This window comes from Cavia porcellus, unplaced genomic scaffold (genome assembly GCF_034190915.1).
Source record: "Cavia porcellus strain 051 isolate PalLab524CR breed Dunkin Hartley unplaced genomic scaffold, mCavPor4.1 scaffold_37, whole genome shotgun sequence".
In the NCBI taxonomy this organism is placed as follows: Eukaryota; Metazoa; Chordata; class Mammalia; order Rodentia; family Caviidae; genus Cavia; species Cavia porcellus.
The window spans coordinates 9,324,630-9,348,214 of NW_026947520.1; the positions used below are offsets into that span (position 1 = coordinate 9,324,630).

General features: G+C 42.1%; 1 protein-coding gene across 5 annotated transcripts in view; it reads right to left on the reverse strand.

Moving 5' to 3' along the window:
• The window catches only part of LOC100717716 (steryl-sulfatase-like), a 188,675-nt gene that overhangs the window by 78,743 nt on the left and 86,347 nt on the right, over nucleotides 1-23,585 (reverse strand). For all 5 annotated transcript variants that reach the window (XM_063243266.1, XM_013145438.3, XM_013145436.3 and 2 more), the window contains 4 exons: nucleotides 10,129-10,269; nucleotides 9,395-9,516; nucleotides 9,188-9,310; nucleotides 6,725-7,148 (listed from right to left, as the gene is read on the reverse strand). In XM_063243266.1, the coding sequence (XP_063099336.1) occupies nucleotides 6,725-7,148; nucleotides 9,188-9,310; nucleotides 9,395-9,516; nucleotides 10,129-10,265 (806 nt within the window). In that variant the 5' untranslated portion in view covers nucleotides 10,266-10,269. The remainder of the gene's footprint in view (nucleotides 1-6,724; nucleotides 7,149-9,187; nucleotides 9,311-9,394; nucleotides 9,517-10,128; nucleotides 10,270-23,585) is intronic.

A 23,585-nucleotide genomic window follows, 5' to 3' on the forward strand; every position in this document is an offset into this window, starting at 1 on the left:
AAATATTTGCACATTCACCAAGAGGTATCTTGGGAGGAGATCCAAAACCAAACATAACATTATGTACATTCCATCCTAAGAGCTTATTGGTAGTTTTAGGTAACATTTTAAATAATTTTGTACAAAACTAAAATTCCACTAAAGGTGGAATTTTCCATGTCGGTCATTATAGCAGGGCCCAAACATTTCAGATCTGCAAATGTTTCAGATTTCAAATTTTCAGATTGGGAATGCACAACCCCTATGAGCATTGAAAGAGAGTGGAAACTTTAATAATTCTTCTAGTTTTAACCCACTTCGTTTGCTTTTAGTTACTTGCTTTCAGTTGAATTGTGAAGAATCACCTGTCATAATCCGTTAGGTAGCCAAGCAATGTTGTTAGACTCTCCCCAGGTTTGTTTCAAAGAACATCTCTAGCAAGCAGACCACAATGGTAGCAGGTACCTAAACTGATTTTTAGAAACCTGGAGGAAACTTCTGACTCTGGAGGGCTGAAAACTTTGTTATTAGATCATGCAAAAATCACCATTTTTCAATCTTTCCCTATGAAGAACTGTGAAGTTGAACTAACCCTGCGTTAATTATCTCACTTTTCCACATCTCAGACCATGCTGTTTTTACCGCACGAACATGTTTTGTTCTGCTTCTTTTTGAGACAGAATCTCCCTGTGCAGCCCAGGCTGGTCCTGAACTCAGCCTTAAATATTTTTAGCCGTATCCTCGGGGAGGGGAATCTGAGCTGTGCTCTCCAGTCTGCCTCATGCTTAAACTTTTCCTCTGTGGAAGAATTCATCATTTCAGTGATCTGCATACAGCGAGATGGGCAAGACAGATCTGGTTTGAGAACATGATTATGTCACTACAAAAAGCTGTCTCATTTTGTGGTGGGGTCAAAGCACTGGATATAGAACCTTGCTCTTGAAGAGGGTACTGAATGTTGACCAAAGGTTGTCAAGCTCAAAGTTTTCCGATGTAAGATGTCTATACACCAGTCTTGGAGAGTTGTCTTGGTTACTTTTCTCTAGTTGCTGGGACAAAATACCTGACACCCAAAATGAAGGAAGGAAAGGTTTAGTTACCTCACTGTTTGTGGAAGTTTCAGTCCAAAATCAGCTGCCTCCAAGGCAGGGTGGCATGGCACTGGGGCAACACTTTCAAGGTGGCAGTCAGCAAAAGAACCAGAGCAAAAAGGGGATACAAACATGCTCTTTTCCTACCTTATATTGTATACAGACCACCTCTACCCCTGACCCCCCAGGGCAGCTGTAGCACTCATAATATCTCTGTGCCCTCCTTTTGCACAGGTTGAGGATGTTTACAAAGTAAGGATCCCCAGCTCCCTGCTGAGACTCTTAGTTAAACTTCTAAACTGCTCAAGTTGACACAATTTATCAGCCATAATAGGAGTTGTTATGGAGTAGACACAGGGAGGGGCTGGTTTTGAAGACACCTATAAGCATGTATATATCCATAGTGCCTCATGCCCAACTGGTAACCCTCCATGAGCCACTCAAATGTGTGCATGCCAATATCATTTGCCCTGGGTATCTAAGTTGGATCTGTTTCAGGTCGCACTGAAAAACAGAGAAAGCAAAAGACCAAAACAATCATGAAAAGACAGAATCAGCACATATGAGGAAGTAGGATAAGAAATCTCTAAGAAATATGTAATTTGAGCCTCCCTCTAAAAGTAACATGGATTTCTTACTAATTAAAGAACATTAGGCAAGACTCGTCTCCTCAGTGACCATACAGAGGATAACACATAGGGAGCTAATTACCCAGCTCTCTATTAATAGAAGCATTTTTGCAACATGAATCTACCACTGAAGGTGTTAATGAGGATGAGGGAGTGGATGGTTACCTCTGCTAAAGGCATCACTTTCCTCCGCCTGGAAATGTACATTTGTTATTCCAGTTACGAACCAGAGCTGACTAAGTGGATCGCGATTGCTAGAATCACAAACCAATGAAACATTTAGTTTACCTCCCCTGCCGTTCATAGCTTAACGTCTCTAGCTAGCACGTCAGGAAGAAACTCTCCACGATCAGTCATTCCAGCCACACTTTGTAGGGAAGGATGCAGATTTTCCAAACCAGAACTTAAACCATTTTCCTCACTCCCTGTGACATATGCACCTCTTAAATGATAATATGCCTCAATAAGATACCTGTTTCATGTGAACAATTCTGGATGCAGAGCTTTCGTGCTGATTTTGCTAACTGTTATGGCTTATATCTAGATGTCCTCCCAAAGCTTCATACACGCAGAGGTGGGGCTTTGGAGAGGTGACCAGATCACGGGTATGTAGTATTGGATTACCTCACTGATTGGTTACACACTATTAAATTTGTTTTCTTTTTCCTTAATTGTCAGTGCTTCCTGCCTGCTACACCTTGGACTCTTTCTCCTCTCTTGTTCCTTGTAATGATTCTTCTACAATCTAGGAAGGTAATGTCTGCCTCCTGGATACTATATGCGATCACGTGGATAATTCAGACAATACAGGAAGACACTTTTATCTAAGAATGGCTTTTGCCTTGTTGTCTGTAACCTTATTTTCAGACAATGCAAGTAAGAAGCTTTTCATGATTAGCATGATGGTGCACAAATGCTACTATGTTCACTCGTACTTATTATACATTGCTCCAGTGTGGATCATTGCTCTTTACACTGAGAATCATCTATTTGGGGGAAAACACTCATTTTAACTCAATAGTCATAGCCTCCAACTACAGTGTGGCTACAATATCTTAAATCTCTGGTTCTAGGAGAAAATGATAGAAAACTCTATATAATCACTACTCCGATCAGGCTTGAAAGCAATAAAATTTTTTGGTTACCTCTCAAAGTCCTCCCAAGGAGACTATTGAATGCCTCACAATATGTTCATACGACTAAATCATTTCTGCCAAAACATAACACAGTACCATAAGAGTTGTCTCAGAACATCATTTTTGTATAACAGGTATTAATTTATACACTGCCTGTTTCTGAGAGGTTGCTGGAGGTGGACAATAATATACAGACATCCAGGTGTGTCCAGTAAATTAATGCCACCTCGTGACCTAATTACTTGTGACTGTGTCCCATCATCACCTTGACACTGTCATCCTGTGCACCAAGTCTACCATGCTGACCTAAGGAAGGTACCGACAATATTCAAACCACAGCAGACACCCAACTAATGAGCATGTATACCTTACTCCTATACCAAATAATTTGTAACAAAGGTATACAAAATAGACTCAATACTCAATTGCAAAACCAGTGATGTTAAAGATACCATATCATACCTGTACTATCATGAACAGATTCCTTCTCCAGACTCTTGTAACTACAAAAATAATGGTTGAGGGACTTGCTAAACACTGTTGGTTTTGGAGAGAAGACTCTTTATGCACACAAGATATTGATGAGGGAACACAGAGACTTCCACACCAGGAAGTGACAATGTTACTTCTGGAGTGAGCCATGCTCCACCTTTCTCACCAGCCCATAACTAATTAGCACTCACACACCTTAAAATGCTTAGCTTCTACTTTCACTCTGGATTTCTGTCTCTTAGCACACACTTCCATCATAAGAACTTTCATTGCTTGGCTTCACACTTTGGCATCACGCAATTTAATTCTCATCAACATGACGAGTTCTGTGTCTCTTATCATCTCTATATTATGCAAGTATCTCTCAAATCTTCCAAAAAGTTGCTGTAAAGACCAGAGGTCTAGTTTTCAGGTAAAATTTCTATTTCTCTTTAATTTTGTGGAGTGGGGCACGGAGCCCAGGTCCTTCCATGTGCTGACACATTCCCTTGAGTCTGCATTTCTCCTCAAAGTACTCTCTCCTAAGTTACAAATAGAAAAAAATAAAAAATATGTGACCATTTGCTTCTTTTGAATAGCAATTATTCCTATATAGCCCCAACAGTCTACCTATTCAATTCTGTTTCTTTAGCCTCATCTTGATTATCAGTATGACTGGCTTGGGAAATGCCCAGAAAATTAGTAAATTTCCAGATGCATCAGTGAGGGCTCCAACTTTGTCAATGATTTACCCATTAATGAGTTCGCAGCGTAACGGACTTAGTAAGAGAGGGGGCTGATTGGATGAAGCAAGCCACTAGGGACATGGTTTTGAAAGGTGCGTTTTGTCTCATTTCCCTTCTTCTGTGATTTTCTACCTCTCTGCTTCTTGGCTGCCGTGAGGTGAGCAGCTTTCATCCACCACACCCTTCTGCCATGATGCTTCAGCCTCAAAACATATCCACAGCCATGGACTGAACCAACCACAGACTGAAACCTTAGTAACTATGAGTGGAAATCAGCCTTTCCTTTTTTCTCTATGTTGACTTTTCTGGGTGTTTTATTACAGTAACAGAAAACTAAGAAGTCTCTATGGATTCTATAATATACTATAGGTACCTGTTCATATAACTCACAACTTTGTCTATTTTTCCATTGGCAGGTATTCCATTTGCTAAATTCAACCTTCAGAACTATGATCAAAAGCTATTTAAAGACACCAGAGAAATAATCCACTTAGCCCAGTTCACTCACACAATTTTTTGGCTCAAACATTAGCCTAAAATATTCTGGATCTTTCTACGTTACTTATACTCCAAGCACAATCTCTGAGACTTAATAAATGCCACTATTTTTCTGTACCAGTTTGCCATACTGAGGATTAATGACCAGGGTGACACAGGACCCTGTGGGTAGCAGATATTTTCCATGGAATTGCCTCAGAAGTACAGGACATGAGGTACAGGCAAAACTACTTGAATCAGAGCCTCATAGCATCACAATTTCTTTAAATGTGTTCCCTGTCATTCCCTGCATCACTACAGCAGCCAGTCTGGTGAGAGACACCTATGCAGTATGGAAAGAGCAGTTGCATGACAGTAATCATACAGTTTTTCCACCTCGCTTGGGAACAAGCAAGATTCATTTATTAAGAGCTTGCTTTTCATATATTTATTTTCTTTTTAAAAAAGATTAATATAAAAGAGGACATAACAACACAGGTCAGAACGGAACAATTTAAGCAACATACTATATTTCACCACAAGACAATCCAACATAACAGTAGCTACCATAGTGTCTCTTTCCTTGAAATATTTGAGTATACCTTCATACACTCTGGTATCAAACATAAAAATATAGTGTAAAACCATTCAAGAGAATGAAAGTATTACATGGCATTCAGAACCAACTAGCCAACTAAATTAAAATCTAAATGGGTCAAAGATCTGAATATTAAAACAGAAACACTAAATGTATTAGAAGACAAATTGGGTAGATACCTTGAAGACACAAGGGTAGGTAGAGAATTCATGAACAGGACTCAAACCACATGGGGAATACTTCCCAGAATCAACAACTGAGATCGCCTCTTATTAAAAAGTCTCTGCACGTCAAAAGAAATCTCTAGCATAGTGAAAAGAAAACCTACAAACTGGGAAACAATCTTAGTGAACTTTGTGCTCAGACAAAGGACTTCTGTCTAAAACATATAAAGAATTTTTAAAAATCAGACCTTTAAAATTCAAAGATCCAATCCAAAAATGGGCATCTGAGATGAATGCACATATTTATTTTCAATTTGTCTTTCTTCATCTCAGAAGTGTGTATTCATCGCAGACACCCATTTTTGGATTGGGTCTTTGAACAGGGGGGGGGTCCTCAATTATTTTAATTTTTATATGTTCTAGATAGAAGTCCATCTGAGGGACAGTTGGTTAAAACTTTTCCCCAACTCGTGGGTTTTCTTTTCACTCTGTTGGTGATCCCTTTCGAGGTACAAAAACTTTTTAATAATATGAGATCCCAGTTGCTGATTCTTTGAAGTATTTCCTGTGGAATTTGGTTTTTGTGCGTGAACTCTCTGAGAAATACAAAACAAAACAACACTAAGATTTTTCTCACCCCATAGAATGGCTATGATCAAAACAATCATCCAGTAACAAATGCTGATGGGGCTGTGGGAAAAAAGGAACCCTTCTCCCTTGCTGGTTGGACTGTAGAGTTTTGCAATCAGTGTGGAGATTCTTCAAACACCTAGGATTGAGGGTTTCTTTTGATTCAGCTATTTCTCTTCTGGGAATTTTCCCAGAAGAAATGAAAACATCACACCACAGTGATATATGTGCACCCATGTTTATAGCACCACAATTAGTAACAGCTAAATCTGGGAAACAACCCAAATGTCTATCAACTGAGGAATAGATAAAACAGATGTGGTGTTGCTATACAATGGAATACTACTTGGTTATAAAGAAAGATAAACTCGAGGCTCTTATAGGTAAATGGATGGGATGAGAAATCAGGCTCCTAAGTCTGAAATAAATCAGACTCAGAAGGGTAAATATCATATTGTCTCCCTATTGGAAAAAACTAAAACAGTAAGATCCCAAAGGTACATCAGATAGTGTGGAAAGGAAAGAAACTGCTCACAAGGAAAGAACTGTGATGGGAGAAAGGAGAAAAGGAAAGGAAATACACACACACACACAGCTAAGATAATCGTATACTCCTTCTGTTAGTTCATTGAAAGGGAATAGTGAGCACTTCTCCTTTTTCGATCAATCTTGCATGCCTGTGTCTGGTCATCTCAGCTACTATTTTGAAGATAACAATAGGCACTATAGCAACCATTGCTAATATCTTGTCATCTCATTTTGAAAAGCCAAAGAGTATCCTGAGCAGAAAAGGGGACACCCACCTTCGTATGAACCTGGTGGCTTCCAGCGTCATCCTCTGAGTGAGGTTTTCAAAGGACATGGGCTGTTGCCTGATCTCATAGTTCCGCATCAGGAAGCAGTTAAAGGGCCGGAAATAGTGAAGGAAACACAGGAACGGGGAGACGATCAGGCCCACCAGGAGGAGGAGGGCGATGAAGACCCAGATGGGCACATGGATCAGCCTCAGGAAGTGGAGCACGGCCAACGTGAACACAGTGACCCCTAGGATCTGCAGCGGGAAGAACACCAGCCACCAGTACGCTTCGGAGAAGACTGTGCCTGACCCGGGTTTGCAGTCCCGCAAGTTGGTCATAGGAAACCCATAGAAGTAATCGAAGCCATGGCGTAAAGGGTGGTGGCAAAAGTCAGTTGTGTTGTAACAGTTTATCCCAAGGTGCCACTTCCCTGAGGACACAGATGGATGAGACCTTTAGTTCCAGTAAATGCCCTAGATGGAAGGCAACCTTCTAAATCCACATCCCAGAAAACATGTTCTAGCCAACTATTTTATGACCCAGGTTTTCCACCCATAGCTCCCCATAGGATTTCACATTTTATCCCACAAACAGCAACTTATTAGCCACGTAATGCTAGAAGAAAAGAAAACCAGCTTTGCACTGCCCCAAAAGATAATGAAGAAAACCAAAGCAAGCAAAAGCTTTAGTGTAAAATCACTTAGTCCACTTTAATAGGCACAAAATTCTGTAGAAACACACAAGTAGATTTTCTTTCTGTCTTTTCTATTTTCTTTTGGAGACATGTCCTTAGACAAATTATGACAAAATTGGCTATAGTTTATGTGTTAAAGTTGTTTCTCAGCTTTTCACTGTTGGGAGGTGGGACAGGAAGTGAGATCACAGGAAAAGAGGTCACAGGAAGTGAGGTCATAGGAAGTGAGGGGGCACAAAATGGACTTGAAAGACATTGTGGGACCTAGCCTTTTCCTCTTACTCTCTTCTTCTTGCCATGAGGTAAGCGATTTTGCTTTACCATGTCCTCCCACCATGATAGACCACCACAGGATCAAGACCATGGGGCTAACCAACTATGCACTGAAACTTCTGAAATTGTGAGCCAAATAAATCTTCTCTCTTATTAACCTGATTACTTCAAGTGTTTGGCACAGTGACAAAAATCTGAGTACATATCATTATACTTTCTAAAAGTAGAATGAAAATCTTTTATCAACAACAAAGTGTGTACATTTGGAAACTCTGTATAAGCATCTTGTTGTCTGTGTATGATTTATGTCATCTGTGTTCTGTTTAGCCTATCCATCGACCCATCTATCCATCCATCCATCCATCCATCCATGCTTCTTTCTGTCTCTGTATGTGCATATAATTTAGTTCATCTATCTGTGATCTGTTTATCTTATCCTTCTATCACCATAATCTCTCCTATCTATGATGATTATCTCATTATCGTCCTTCTCTAATTATTCCTTTGTCTATCCATCATTCCATCTGTCTGCTATATATTCATTTATCATTATCACATCTATGATTTCTCCATCAATCAAGTCATCCCACCCACTTAAATGATCTATGTATGTACGTATCCATCCAACCGTCCATCCATCCATCCATCTATCCACCTACACAAGTGATTGAGTGATCTATCTATCACATGTCTTGATCTCACCATCCATCCATCCACTCAAATGATCAATGTATGTATCTACTTATGATTTCTCTATCCATCCATCTATCCATCCATCCATCCATCTATCCATCCATCCATATACCTAATCAAATGATCAATCTGTCTATCTACCTACCTATCACATTTGTCTTGATCTCTCCATCCATCCATCCATCCATCCATCCACTCAAATGATCAATGTATGTATGTATCTATGATTTCTCCATCCATCCATCCATATACCTACTAAAATGATCAGTCCATCTATCTATCTGTCTATCTACCTACCTATCACATTTGTCTTGATCTCTCCATCCATCCATCCATCCATCCATCCATCCATCTATCCATCCATATACCTACTCAAATGGTCTATCTATCTATCTATCTAATCTATCATAACTATGATCTCTCCATCCATCCATCTACTCAAATGATAAATGTACATATCTATTTGATTTTTCCATCTATGCATCCACCTATCCATCTATTCATGCACCTACCCACCCAAATGATCTATTTATCTATCTTGTACTATCTATCATCAATTCGTATCATTTATCCACCTATCATATATATTAATTGTTTCCTCAATCTATTCATCCATCATTCCATCTATTTTCTTATCTATTACTATCTCTCCACCTCATTCTTACACACCCACTCACATGCACACACATACATGTACTACTATATAGCCAGAGCATTTTGTCCTCACAGGAATGTGAAGTTTATCGGTGACAGCCCTCTGCAGTTGCCCAAAGCCTCTCCCATTTTCTCCGCTCCAACCTGTCCCATACCGATCAGTGCTGTTGAGTAGCCCTGTTCCTTCAGAAGTCTGGCAAACGTCACCTCACTGGTAGGAAGTCCTCCAGAAGAAGCAGTGAACAGGTAAACTCCCATCCGGCTGTGAGAGGCCATTCCTGAAGCAAGAAAATGCACCTTTAAGAACCAGCAGAACCGTGGCCCTGGAGGAGGACAAAAGCCAGCCACACACAGAAGGTTACCTAAGCGGATGGGGTAGCGGCCTGTCATGAAGGCTGCCCGGCTGGGCGTGCACAGGGGTGATGCGGCCAGGTGCTGTGTCAGTTTCACTCCCCCGCCAGCCAGCCTGTCAATGTTGGGGGTCCTGGAATGAAAGAACCATCTCCTTTAGGATGACCAGCAGCCCAAGTGGTTGTTCAGAGACACCACTAAGATGCTAACAGGAAAACAGCTACTCACGTGCTCCCACCCACACCTTCCGGGGTACCTCAGCACTCGGTCCCTCCATCTCTGGGTTACAAGGGAGGGATCAAGTCCTACAGCAGTGGCAGTTACTATCCTCCCCATTACCTCGGGTCCCTGAGGGCTCGGCTAACCCATCTCCTCTCAGTCACATCCAAGATTCAGCCAGTGTTCCTATCTCGGCCAAATTTCCACACATCCCCAGGGAAAAGCAAGGACTCAGCCTCTCCAAGGATCAATACCAGCCATCACCACCCTCGGGCACTGATGATGGGTCTCTCTGACGCCTCTCTTTTAATTTGGTCCCCATTAAATTTTGTGGAATGAAGCTCCGTACCCAATTTTCCTTAGGTCATCGTTTCCCCATTATTGCACAAGCAAACAAAACTCATCTTGAATGCCTCTCTTCTATGGAGGGCTTTCAACATTTCTGTGCAGTGTCCCTGTGTTAATCACCTGTGGAGAATGTTGTCACACCCCCTATGGAATTCATCCAGCAGCTGCAGTTCCATACCTGAGCGTCTGGTTCCCATAACACCCCAGATCTCCAATGCCAAGGTCATCTGCCATCAACAGGACTATGTTTGGCCTCGATGCTGGCTGGCTCTTGGCTTCCCACAGAAACACTAAGAGGAGGAGACCGACCCGCATCTTCCTGCAGAGGGCAAGGGGACAAAAGAGAGGTGAAGGACACGGCTTCCCCTCCTCCTTCTCTCAGAGCCTGGTTCATCTGGCGCACACTTTGGAAGAGACATTCTTACGTCCCGCCTCCTCCAGGGAGGACGTGCTTGAAAGGCTCTTAAGACTAAGAAAACAGCAAGGATAGAAAAGCACAATCATCTATTTCTTGCACATTTGTTTCCAAAACACATGGCTTCCTCTCAGGCGCTAGCCATGACCTCTCTGTCCCAACCTATACCCAAAACGGGCAGTCTGCTGGGAAGAATGAAAACACTGTCACTTCCCATCAGCCCTTTGTTGAAAGCCATTTCCTTCTTGAGCTAAGAGTTTGTTCTCTGAACCCCGGAAAGGCAGGTCCTTTGTTAGGAATAAATCTGCAATGTCATAATCTTTCTAAAGTGAACCGAGTTTGTGTTTGGCGGATTTTATAAAAGAAATGTGCCCACCCTTCAAAACTGAAAGTGCAAGGCTTGGCAGCCCAGGGCAGTGCTGTGTGCTGTGCTGTATATTACAGGAGAGAATCACCATCACCTACATGCAGTATCTCAGCACGCACTATCTGATGGCATGTCATGCCTTGGAAGCATAAGGGGCTGGAGGAATCTGCAGGTGGACAGTGGCCCACAGACATTGCTGATGATATTCAACAACAAAGGGGATCCTCATGACCCAGCACTGCAAGGCTCAGTAGCGCCCTCCAGCCCCTCTCATCACCATGTTGGTGGGTTTAGGTGCCCATGGGTCAGACTCGAGGGCCTGTCTCTCTCCCCCTTTGGCAGGTGGGCACTGAGGAAGGCAGAGAAGACCTAGCCACAGCCAGTGGCATCAGGGATGGAGAAAGATAAGAGCTGGCATGGTGGAGTGGGACAGTCATGGGTGGGTCCCATGTGGGAGCTGTGGGAATAGGTAGCCACATGGAGAATCACATTCTGCCGTCGCTTCATGGGGGTCTACAACACGCATGCCTCAGAGAATGGCCCGGTGATGCTGCAGAGCACACGGCAAAGGGCTGCTCTCCCAGGCGTAAGGTTCTCTAGTACCCATGCATACTGGCGCTGGTGAAAACATACTATGTGCTTAAATTACAATGAAAAGTGATTACACTAAAAGAGACACTGCCATGAATCCCTCTCATAAATCTTTCCCTTTGCTTCCAACACACTCAGTCCTTTCTTCTGGCACTTTCTGAGAAACAGTTCTGCAAGTCCTCTTTCCTGGAGGTCTTGACCACAAGTATGGTAAGGAATAGGCAGGTACTGCTGCCACATGTCAGCAACAGAAAGGTAGGCTCGATAAAAAAATAATAATAATCATAAGAGTTTCCTCCTCATCTGCATTTTCCAATGGCTCTGGCACTACGTGACTTCTGGCTCATGCCCAAGTCCAAACGACCATGAAAGGTCAACATTTTGAATAGATTCAGGACATCATGGCAGCCAGGACAGTGGAACTGTCCTGGACACTCAGGAAAGAGGACACCAGAGCTGCTGCAGAAGGTGCCTAGAGTGACAGAAAAGTGTGTGCCAAGCCAGGGGGAGGGTCCTGCGGGTCCTCACGGCAGGGTGTCTTTTATCCATTTTTAAAATTTAAACATTTCTCATGATATTCTGCACCTGGTATGTTGGCTTACATGTCAATTTTTGGAATTATGCAGGTGGGAGTAAAGATATTGAGATAAGGACATTTTCTTGGATTATGCAGGTGGACCAATGCAATCCCTGAGGTCCTTACTAAAGAGAGGCAGAGGATGAAGTGTCTCCCTTTACCTTTTCCTCTCCTAGCTTCCCCTCACCTTCCCCTTCTCTTTTTGCTTTTTTTGCTTAAGTAGTGGGGATATTAAAACAAAACAAGGCCCTCCCACACTCTAAGCAGGTTCCTTACCACTAAGCTATATGCCAAGCCCTTTTTCTTTTGAGACACTGTCTCACTAAGTTGCTAAGGCTGGTCACAAACTTGCCGCCCCTTTGCCTCAGCGGTAGAGGAGCTGGGATTACAGGCATGCAAATCGCCATGCCCTGCATTATCTGCAGATGTCACAACCTGGTGCCTCTTTCAGGAGGCTGTTTCTCCAAGAAAGAACCCCTATGTCTCTTGCTGGGAATACAGGCCGTTTTGGCATCAGAAGGAATTCTTGGAATCCCAGTGGATCTGGGTCAAGGGCAACCTTTCAAATTCCTTGTGATGGTTCTCTTGAGTGACACCGTCATTTTCTAGAGCTCTGCAGTGGGCCTCTGCTCCTGTGGTTTCTTACCAGAAACAGCAGCAGAGTAAAGGCTGCCCATCCAAGGCAGCCCATGGCCACCATCCATTCTGTTTCTCAGGCAGAACTTTTGGTTTTTATGTATGCTTTCTCGGCTTCCACATTAATTATTAACTCTCCATGCCAAGGCCGTAGGCAATGTTCTTCTGTAGCTCTCCTCTATGAACCTGTGAGGAGATGCTTACTAAAATTGTTTAATTGAGCCTTTGTGAAGGAGTCCCTACATACCAATTAGACAGCCAGGGTAATGAGTTCCATTTCGGGTCTCTGGAGTGCACAGAAGCAAGATTTCTTAACTTCTGCACTGCTTTCTTTTGGGATGGACGGTCCATTCTAGTAGTAGTTGTCCTGGGCACTCCAGGAAGCTGAGAGGCATCACTGGCCTCCTCATAGTAGAGGTCAGCAGTGTGCCTCCACTGGACCATGATAGCCAAAGGTGCCTCTGGACACTACGAGCCATCCTCGAAGCCTAGAACAGCAAAACCTGCACTCTACTGAGTATAATCCCACCACAGCAAAACAAGAAGCTTCCCTCAGAGATCAAATGCTTGAATCCAAGAAAGCACTCTCCGCCAACTACTTTCCTCTGAGTTCCAAGAGTAGCATCTTTTCTTGGGCCATGCTATAAGCTTGGGTTATCCAATCATCAGATCCAAGTTGCTCAACCCTGACTCTCTGAATGTGAATGAGAAGAATAAGCTTTTCTTTTCTTTAGAAATCAGGGCATCACTATGAAATACCTAAATGATGAAACGTTATATAAGTGAAATAAAAACTATTCAATCTTTTCAAAAGCAAAATGGTCAAAGCAAGATACTCTATGATGACAAATATGGAACTATTTCCTTCACATATAGTTGCAGAATCATAGAGAAACACACCTCCCTCTCCCATCTCTTAGGCAATGTCTCATCTTATTTGACCTGGCTGACACTTTAAAAAAAATCTTTTATTTTATGAAAGAAAAGTAAAACAAAACTTCATAACAAAATAGTAGAAGCAATAGTTAATACATTGAGTACTATCATCTTCTTTAAATCTTGTTTTAACAAGGGTGGAAACTTGTTTGATTGTTTGATCATTTTTTTCGTGCCTAAATCTTGTCATCTGAATAACTACTTCTAAGATAAGAATATGCAAAATATTAACTAGTGCTAATTTCCTATTTTTTTTTTGGTTGGCACTTTTATTGTTAGATCCTCAAACTTTGTAAAGCAATTAAGAGTGGAGGTTAGTTTGCTTTGAGTCACTTTATATAAACAACTTAAAGAAAAGTTTCTTTGGTCTCAGGATTTAAAGAAGTTTGTTTTTTAGTTTTTTGATACCAGAAATCAAACTCACAACCTTGTGCTTAGCAGGCAAGCACTGGAGCCTCTGAGCTAAGCCCCCAGCCCCTTAAAGAAGCTTCTGTCCGTGGTGATGAAGCTGCATTGATTCAGGGTCTCTGATGAGGCAGAAATATCACAGCAGACCAGCAGGGTGGGGCAAAGATGCTCACCTCATGGAGGCCAGGAAATGGAGCAGTTTATAGAGGAAGGACCCAGGAACAAGATACATTCTCCAAATTATGTCCCTGTGACCCGATTCCTCCTACTATGGCTTGTGAGATTACAAATGAATCAGTGGATCTATCCTTTTATGAAATAAGAGCCATTAGGATCCAGTCATTTTCTGAGAGACTCACTGCTGAACACATGAGACTGCAGGATGTTTGAGACCTAAACCGTAACAGTGTATAGTTTCTTAATATATAAATGAAGGAAAGAGTTGGCTTGCTAGTTGCTCTCAGTGATTCACTTAGGAAAAATTGCTCATGGCATGGAGTCTGGACACTGAGGATATGTATGTGTGTCACATTCACTTTCAAGGACAGAGGGGACTGTTTGCACGTGATGAATAGTGATGGTCTTAGATGACTCATCATGATTAACCACTGCTCTTCTCATGGAGTTCTGCTACATGACACCCTTGTGTTTTATTGATAGTTTAATACATTCAATTCACATAAACCATACACAAAGCCTGGGAGCAAAGGATTTAGTCACTGGGAGAAGCTCATCCTGTTCTCTTGCTAGAAAGAGGACAGAAATAAAACCCCCTCTTAAAATTATTATTATGCAACTAAAGACCTCCAACGGCTGCCTGCTGACCCCTGAGAATGGGCACATGGATAAAGGATCACATGCTTCACAGGTGATGGTGGTCACCTCCTTTCACGTCTGCAATGTAAAACCTCTTAGCAAAGCACCTTCGATACAGGCTCTGAACACCAACTCTGGCAGCGGTGCTCAGAGTCACCTAAATCTGAACTTTCTACACATGCTTATTTTACAAGGAGCAAGCAATGGCCCACGATGTGAATGGGTTTTTAAAAGACCATACCGAGTAGATGACCAGGCTACCAAATGTTCCTATCACTGAAAACACCACCGCTTCCCTAGAAGAGCCAATCTGGGACAATTCTCCATTGTAACTGCCATCTGTGAACTCATCTTTTGGATAGTGCTCTGGGCTCCACCTTCAGATCTGCTGGAGAAAGATTCCCATTATGCAGGCACATGTTTGTCCGAACAACATACACCTCTGCTTAAATGGTGGATGGGTGTATAAAAAGATAAAGTGTCCGATCTCTGATACCACGGCAACAATCATAATAATGGACTCCTCTTTCAGTGAAGTGAAGTCAAGGGACGAGAAAAGACCTAGATAATTCAGAGAGGTTCTTTTCTGGACTTTATCTCCACTTTGAATGGGATGCCATTCTCCCAGATCCCCTGGGGGGAAGGAAGCTCCCCTTTCTTCACCTATTTTGTACCTTTCTGATCTCCAATGATACCAGCAGGTTCACAGCTGGGTTTTTATGTGCATGTGTGTTTAACTTTGCATGGTCCGCTAGAAGCATCCTCAAAACATTTACAGTGCTGGGAACATCACAGATGCATCTCTGGAATCTATTCTGCTTGCCATGTATTACTCAATACTGGCTAATTGAGGAAATAACCACCAAAAAGCTGTGTGGATTTGAAGTCAGAATGTCGGGCCCTTCCCTATATAGAAGTATTAGGAGAGTAAGGAGGTATGTTAAGCCCATTTTATGTTGTTATCAGAAAAATACCCAGGCGGGCTAATTTTATAGAAAACAGGTTTATATAGCTCAAAGGGTGGCAGCTTTGGCTGAGCTCTGATGAAGGTTTCAGGCAGATGGTAGCAGGCTGGACCAGAGGGAGTCACCCCATCTTGAAGCAGGAGTCCCAGGGCTAGGTGAGCCAACCTTGATCTTTATAACATCTCTTTCTTACAAATGGAAGGTCACACTAGAGATATCTAAATCCCAGGCAAAGGCAGATTCTCAAGTGACCCAAGGACCACTCACTAAGATGTCAAAAGAACTCCTAGGACTGCCAACTTGGGAACCAAGCTTCCAACACATAAACCCCTGGGGCATAAGCCCTATTCAGACCACAGTGACAAGAATCGAAGAAAGACGCTTTCCATCAAGAAGTGATGCTTAATGTGTTTAATTAAAATTCCTCACACTACCGCAACAAATGAGGATATTAAGGACCATGAAGGATTTTTCTTAATGGTTGAAAGGTTTTACAGGTAATAGAAAAGATTCAAAAAGTAGCATGCATTTCTAATTATAAACAGTGAGGCCCAAAAGATTTGTAAGATTACTAAGAGCATCCATTAGTGATGCTACTAAAAGTTTACGGTTGGGGCATCTGGGGTCTTTACCTGGACTGAATGGCTGGAAAATACACAAGTGTTTTCAGTCATTTGTACAGAGTGTAGTTAATAACTCCCTGCTCAGCTAAATATGCACAATACAGATGGGAATCAGAAAATGCTACAGACCAAAGGTTGTGGTCTGGCATCAGAACTTCATTGTCATCTGCATATTTTGCTTGACATAAAAAAAATTATTTTCATTTAAAGCTACAGCTTCTCAAGTAAACAGAATGCAAAGGACAATGTATATAGTTTACCTATCTTTTGATATTTAATAATTATAATACCCATGGAACATAATGTGATGTACATACTGTGAATACAGTGTGTATCCAATGTGTAATAATAGAATCAGGACTACTGGTATACCCATCTACTCCAATGGTCATCTTCTCTTCTAGCTACTTTAACATGTACAACAAATAATAATCAGGAATTATCGCCCTGCAGTGCTACAGAACATGAGAACAGTCTTCTGCCCCTCTCACTGTAATTTCACAGCCATTTATCAGCTCCTTAAGGACGTCACCCTGGAATGTGTTTTTGTTTTCCTATAATGGAACAGTTGGTTGTGGTGGGACTAGGCTGCTCATTGCAGGGAGTTTAGCAGCATCGCTGGGCTGATACACTGGACATCACCAGCACGCCAGCCAAAACACCTTTCCCATTCTCCTCAAGCATAAAACCAAGTGTGCCTCTAGTGGTTGCCAGGTATCTTCCAGGGGACAGTCTCCCTCAGTTGACAGCCACAGAGTTAACAGTGGCACAGCATCCTTGACATCATCCGTTTTGCACAGCAAAACGGCTCACTTCCTTTGCTCTCTCAGGCAGAGAACTTGCCATCTATGACAGACTCAGGAATGCCATAGAATTGCAGGGGTCACACATGTCTGCTTTGCTCCCGTAGGGGCACCTTCAAAATAGGGCACAATTTGGGGATATAGCATGATCTAATGGCTCTTACGCTCCTGTCCACCTAAGGAGTTTTTTCAAAGTAGCCTCTTCAAAGCAAAGCAAAACAAAAAACAAAAACAAAAGCCAGAAAACTCACCATGCTCCTAACATTCTTTGTGCCCTTGCATTTAGTGTGATGCATCTGTATTGCTTGTTAATGTGGTAATCCTTTCCCCACTGTTTTATTAGGAGTTATTTTCCCCCAAACAGGCATTCCAGCCCTTTTGTGTCTGAACCCAGATGAAGGAATCTGTACTCCCACACATGGGCCACCTCTCTCTCTCTCTTTCTCTGTCTCTCTCTCTTATAAAGATCTTCAGTTTGTATGAAAAGTAAATTCAGCTCTTCAGGATGCCCATCTTTTAAAAATAACCAAGCAAGAAAATGTGGCATGCAGTATGTCATTCTTTTTCATGGATACTTATTTTATGATTATTAGTGGCACTAGCATTTGTACATATATCAGTGTCAAATGATGTTTTGATGTAAGTGTGTTGGAAAATGATCCACTTCGTAATGAGCCTATCTATCTCCTTGGACATTTAGCAGTTCGTTACAAAGAGTAAATTTAAAATAGTCCCTTCCAGTCAGAGACACATAACACAGTATTGTACATTTGTAGCTGGGGTAACAAGACGTGCAAATTGGGGAGGGGAATATCAAACAACCCCGGACTGGTGACACAATCTTGTATGTTGAAAATTCTAAAGACCCTACTCTCCCTTCCAAAAAAAATGTTTGAACCAATAAACCAGTTCAGTAAAGTTGCAGCATACAAAGTCAACAAAGAAATATCAGTTGCATGTGTACCTGTCAGCAGAGAGCTGTCTGAGGGAGAAATCAAGAAAACAAGTCTACTTTCAGAGGCCACAAAAATGCAGAGCAGTATCGCCATGGCCCCTCTCTCCTTCCCCACCCCCCTCTTTCTCTCTCTCTGCAGGGGCTGGTGCTTCCATTTCTGAGGAGCCAGTGGAACAGACACAGAATTAAGAGGACTTCATCTTCAACCACCAACTCACAATTTGCCCATGACCCTGCTCCTGTGACCAAATTACTCCTCTCCACTGAGGACTAAGACCCCCCCCAGTGACCCCAGGACTACAGGAAGATCCCTCAGAATAACGAATCTAAAAAAGCTTTCAAGTGACAGTGGTACACAGACATCAATTGCTAGGAACAGTCTGATTTTTACCTTTGCAACACAAAGCAATTTTTCCACAATGCAACCGAACCCAAGGCAATTCATCTAGATGCTGATGGAGACCAACCTGGAGACAAACCACCATAGCAGACAGGCTTGGGGTCAGATAAGACAGGGGATCACCTGGCTTACCTCTGATTGGGCCAAGGAGGGAAGATCTAGACACGGACTTGTTTTGAGAGACCCCGGCGTATCCGGGGACTCTGTTACAAGCACAACTGCAGACCTCAGAAATGAAGTGGAATCTTACTGTGACCCTTTTTTGGGATAATTCTTTCAGGAAACTTGATCCACTGCTGTTAGACAGCAATCATCAGTATGCCTGGTGACAGGATGCCTGTGCTACTCCAAAGAAAAGCAGATGCAACTCGCCATCCTAGCCGCACGCTTTCTTATAATCATTAACTACAGGTAGATTTCACACAAGCAGTAGCTTCCACGTTCATCTCAATAGAACATAACATCTTTTAAGTGTACCCACGATGACTGGGTCCCATAATGAAGTCCTGACCATGGGTAAGGGGTTAGAAGAAACCTCAGGGTCTCAAAACTAACTAGAAGGGGTCACTTAGCTAAAGATTAAAGAGGGAACTCCTTCTTTTAGGAGTCAGTCAACTGACCATGTGATTTGTGCAAGAACAATATCCCTTCAAGATGGAATGGAGATTTCTGGAAATACTGTTAGTCTCTAAGAAAGTAACCTGAAATCCTATTCAGTCCATCTTCAATCTTTATGCTTGAAGGTGTTGTCTCTCTCTCTCTCTCTCTCTATTTTTCTCCTTTCCTTCTTCCTTCCCTCCTCCTCTCTCTCTATTCCATCATTTTACAGCAAACTCTAGCTACACTCTACTTGATAAAGTCTACATATCTTATCTGAAGTCTTCCATCAAGGACCCAAAGAAGGACCAGAAACCCCATAGTGTTAGGACCTCTTGGTTTCCCAGGACACCGGTAGATGAGTCCTGTGGCTCTTGTCTGTCCTGTGCCCAAATTATGCCTGCCTGATGACCTCTGCTTCTTCCTGGTGTGCTAAAAAAGTTAGTCTGGGGGGCAGTTTGCAGCTCTTCTGGAGGAAGCAGCACATTTTAAATACCACCAGAGAAGGACACCAGGGCAAAGTGTTTTACTTTACAGACCCCCGGCCAAAGAGGCCAAGAGGTGTCCCGAGCCAGAAGGGTAGGTCCTGTGCTCTGCATCACACAAATCAAGAATTAAGAGTCAAGAACAGAGAGATACAGACATGGAGAGACACACGGCACCCTATAAGGAGAAACAGGGTTACTGCAGCCTCAGGGCCAGAGCCTTGAAGGAAGGTTATCTATGGGAGAATGGAGATGCACAGGCCAGAGACTGGACAGATGCCATCTGTGAAGAGCAGGTGAGGTCTTATCTCTGTTTGTGAGGTCTTATCTCTGGCTACTGGTTGACCCCGCCCTCTGTGAGCTTAGCCACTTGGATAGGGTCCAGAAAGAGAAACAAGGGGAAAATTAACGTGAATGACCCCTAGTTTTGGCATGTGAAAGTTAAACCTGTATTTACAATGGAAGTGAAGGTAACATAAACATCTAAGAGTGTTCTCCAAGAACCATCCTAGAGGCAGTGGGCTGAGAAATGTGGTTTTTGCAAGGTGAGGGTTCAAGGATTACTCCCCGCCAGCTAGCTGTGACACTGCAAACTGTTTCCCTAGCCCAAGAGCTTTCTGTGGTGTGAATAATGAATACAATCCCTGGTAAGTATCATTGGGACAATTAAATCCCACACTTAGAACTTGGATTCAATAAGAGCATCATAATAAGGGCCCAGCATTTCTCCCTGGTAGTCATTATTAGCATGAATATTTATAGGTTATGTGGAACATAAAAAGTGCATTAATGGAGAGGAAGATAGAACCATTTATTTCCAATGAACAGAACATGGAGAAATTGCCAAGTGATTAAGTCACAAGACAATGCGACTTCCATCTTTTTTGCAAACTCTACTGCTTTCTCGCTTTATTTATTGTTGTTTTTTAAAATTTCTTTTTGCAGTACTGGGTGTTGGGCCAGATGCTTGCATTGAGCCACATCCCAAGCCTTGAAAACCTTTTTTCTTTTTGTTTCAAATTTGGAGATCGAGAGTAGCTAAGTGATACAGGCAGAGCTCAAACTTGGGATCCTCCTGCCTCAGCCTCCTAGAGTGCTGGTATTCCAGGCTCACAACACCACATCTGGCTTTGACTGGTTTCGAAGGAAGAACTTGCTCCTCATGGAAACACCTGGTGAGGAAGTTGGCCAGCAAACAACCAGCAACGAATTCGGGGTGTCATTCCAACACCTGCAAAGAACTCAGTCCCAGCGACAGCCATCTGAATGAGCTTAGAAAGGGATTTTACTCCTCAGAAAACCTGTGAGATCATCTCAGCCCTCGCTGGCCATGGTGGTGCATGCTGGTAAGCCCAGCATTTTGGGAGTCTGAAGCCAGAGGATTCGAAATTCAAAGTTCAGCCTGGACGATTAGTGAATAGTGAGAATTTGTCCCAAAATGCAAAATAATCAGAAGGGCTGCAGATGTAGCTTAGGGTTAGGATTAGGTGTGAAGGTTCTGATTTCAATCCCCAGTACTGCCCCCAATATATAATATAATTTAATATAATATATATTATACAATATATAATGTATATAATATATATACATATGGAACGAAGAGCCAGGATTTACATAAGCAACCATGGAGAAACTGGTTTTTATTTTACAATTGAAAATTGAAACCATCAGAAGGCTGCTCATGCCTAGCAAGGTACAAGGTTGCTCTAATCCCTTACCTATGATGGCTTAGGATTTGCGTAGGTCTTATACACATCCCGTAAGCCATCTCTAGATCACTTCAACACTGAATACACGCTAAAAGGTTATTAGACTCTATTGCTTACAGGATAACAGCCTGAAACAATGTCTCTGCATGTTAACTGCAGAGAGTTTTGTTTTCCTTTTGGAAATATTTTCAGTGTACAGTTGATTGAATTTGTGAATGCAGCACCCATAGATAAAGACAGTCACCCATGTGTCATTTTGATTCTCTCTGTGTTCTTTTTTGAGTGGTTGCTGTATAAAGAGCTGGGTTTGTAACATTCCTATACCCGTGTCTTCCGGTTTGGAGTTCTGTTCTTTTTCTCCCCATAAAACTCTCAGGAGAAGGTGGAGAATCAGAGCAGTGGTGAGACACAGAATCATCAGGTCACGGAGACCATTTATCTTCATTTATCTTTACCTCTAAATGATGGAGAGACAGAGAGAACTTCAACGATGACCAGACATAGTGAGGTTTGCACCCTCAAGATAATTCTTCTGCCTATTCATGGTGGTTGAGTTGGGTACCATCTGGATGTCAAGACAACAGCCAGAACCACACAGAAAGGTGGCGCCCAGACTCCCAGGGAGGCAGGAGGCCAAAGAAAACCTAACTTGGGAGCAATGAAGCCAAGCCATCCTGGGAGTATAGGGTCTCGAATCTGCCCCATGCCAACATGGGAGATGGGAAGAATCCATGGAAATGGCCTCATGGGGAGGCCACCTTAATATGGTTGCATTGGAAGGCTCCACTAAGATGTTCCGATGGGAAGGGTGATCCTGCTCCTGTATGGTCCTCAGGAAAGACTTCTCAATTTTCTGTGACTTGTGCTTTGGGTAGAAAAGGTTAGTGTAGGGGTAGACCTTTTTTTTTTTCCTAAGTTAAACTGAACTTAAAAAGGATAAAAACCCATTAATAACCTTAATGTTTGCGTTCACCTCTGAATCACAAAATGGTGTTGGTTAGCTCAGTGTAATAGGATGTCATTAATTATACCTCTGAAATGCGCCTCAGGCAGCTTGTCTAAGGGCTGGCAAGAGAAACACCATCTTAGCCAGGAGAACCTGTTAAACTTTAAGTCTTTTACGAGCCCCTTAGAATCCGATTCTATATAAATTATTACCCTCTGCAGTAATTTGACTTTAAACATCTTCCCCTCCAACAAGCCCAACTTAGCAGAAAGTATTTATAAAGATGTTTCAAACTAATAAAACAGTTATTTGGTATAAAAGTACTTTAAAAATTAAACTATAGTTCACTGCTCCGAAATATTAAGAGCACGGTACCTTAACTCCCCCAAAACTGCATAATTTCCCCTTTAAAAATTAAATTATTTTTCCAAACAGCCTTAATTTGGCACAGTAGCAGGGGGGAATAAAAACTTTTCTTTAGAAAGCAGTTATTCCTAAAACAGAATTCTTATGAAGGAGAGAGACAAAAGAACATTTTCATAACTGGAGACGTAATTACATTAAATTTGTTCATTAAAAGAAAATTAGCATTGCTATTACTTAGGTAAGGAAAACTTTACCATGCTAAAGAGAATGTTCCTGGCTTCGTTTTTCTCATTGTGGAAAAAAAAGCTTACCAGAAATGAAAGAAAACCCCTAATGACAAACCTTACTTTTAAAGAAGCAATGTGGTTTTATTCAACCCTAGCAAAGTGTAACTAGTGAATTTTGGCTCATAAAGTGTTGTTATGTAATGCAGGTCCTGTTTTGTTTTATTCGTTCATTGATTGATTCATTCATTCATCCAGTATATTCATTCATTAATACTTAGTGCAGCCACACGCTTGGCTCCTTTTCATTTGTTGTATTTTTGAGACCAGTTCTCACCACACTGCACAAGGAGTCCTGGAACTCATGATCCTCCTGCATCAGCCTCCTGAGTATCTGAGATTATAAGCATGTGCCACCCTGTTGGGCTAGCTCTTGTCTCACATCAATAAAGAAAATCAGTCTGACGGGGAGACAGCAAAAGCTCATTTTCAAGAGCTGTCAAAGAAATCACGTGGTTTTTGTAAAATAAATGCCCACATTGTATTGACTTAGCCAGCTTGGGTTTTAAATGGCCCTGGGCTATCAGTTTGTGCCATGGTAGTCTCTGTATTCTTAAATACAATCAGTTCTGCCCAGCTAATTATGTTAATGTAAGAATATTTGCAGAGGATTAGTAGAGAAAAACATTTAAAAATTAAGTCAGGCTCCTTTTCTTTGTTTATTTTCAAAGTCATCAGGAGGGCTGCGGAAACCCTCAGTTCTGCATACTTGAAGATTCTCTTGGGCTCTTCGCCTGCTCTCCATATTTTGCATTT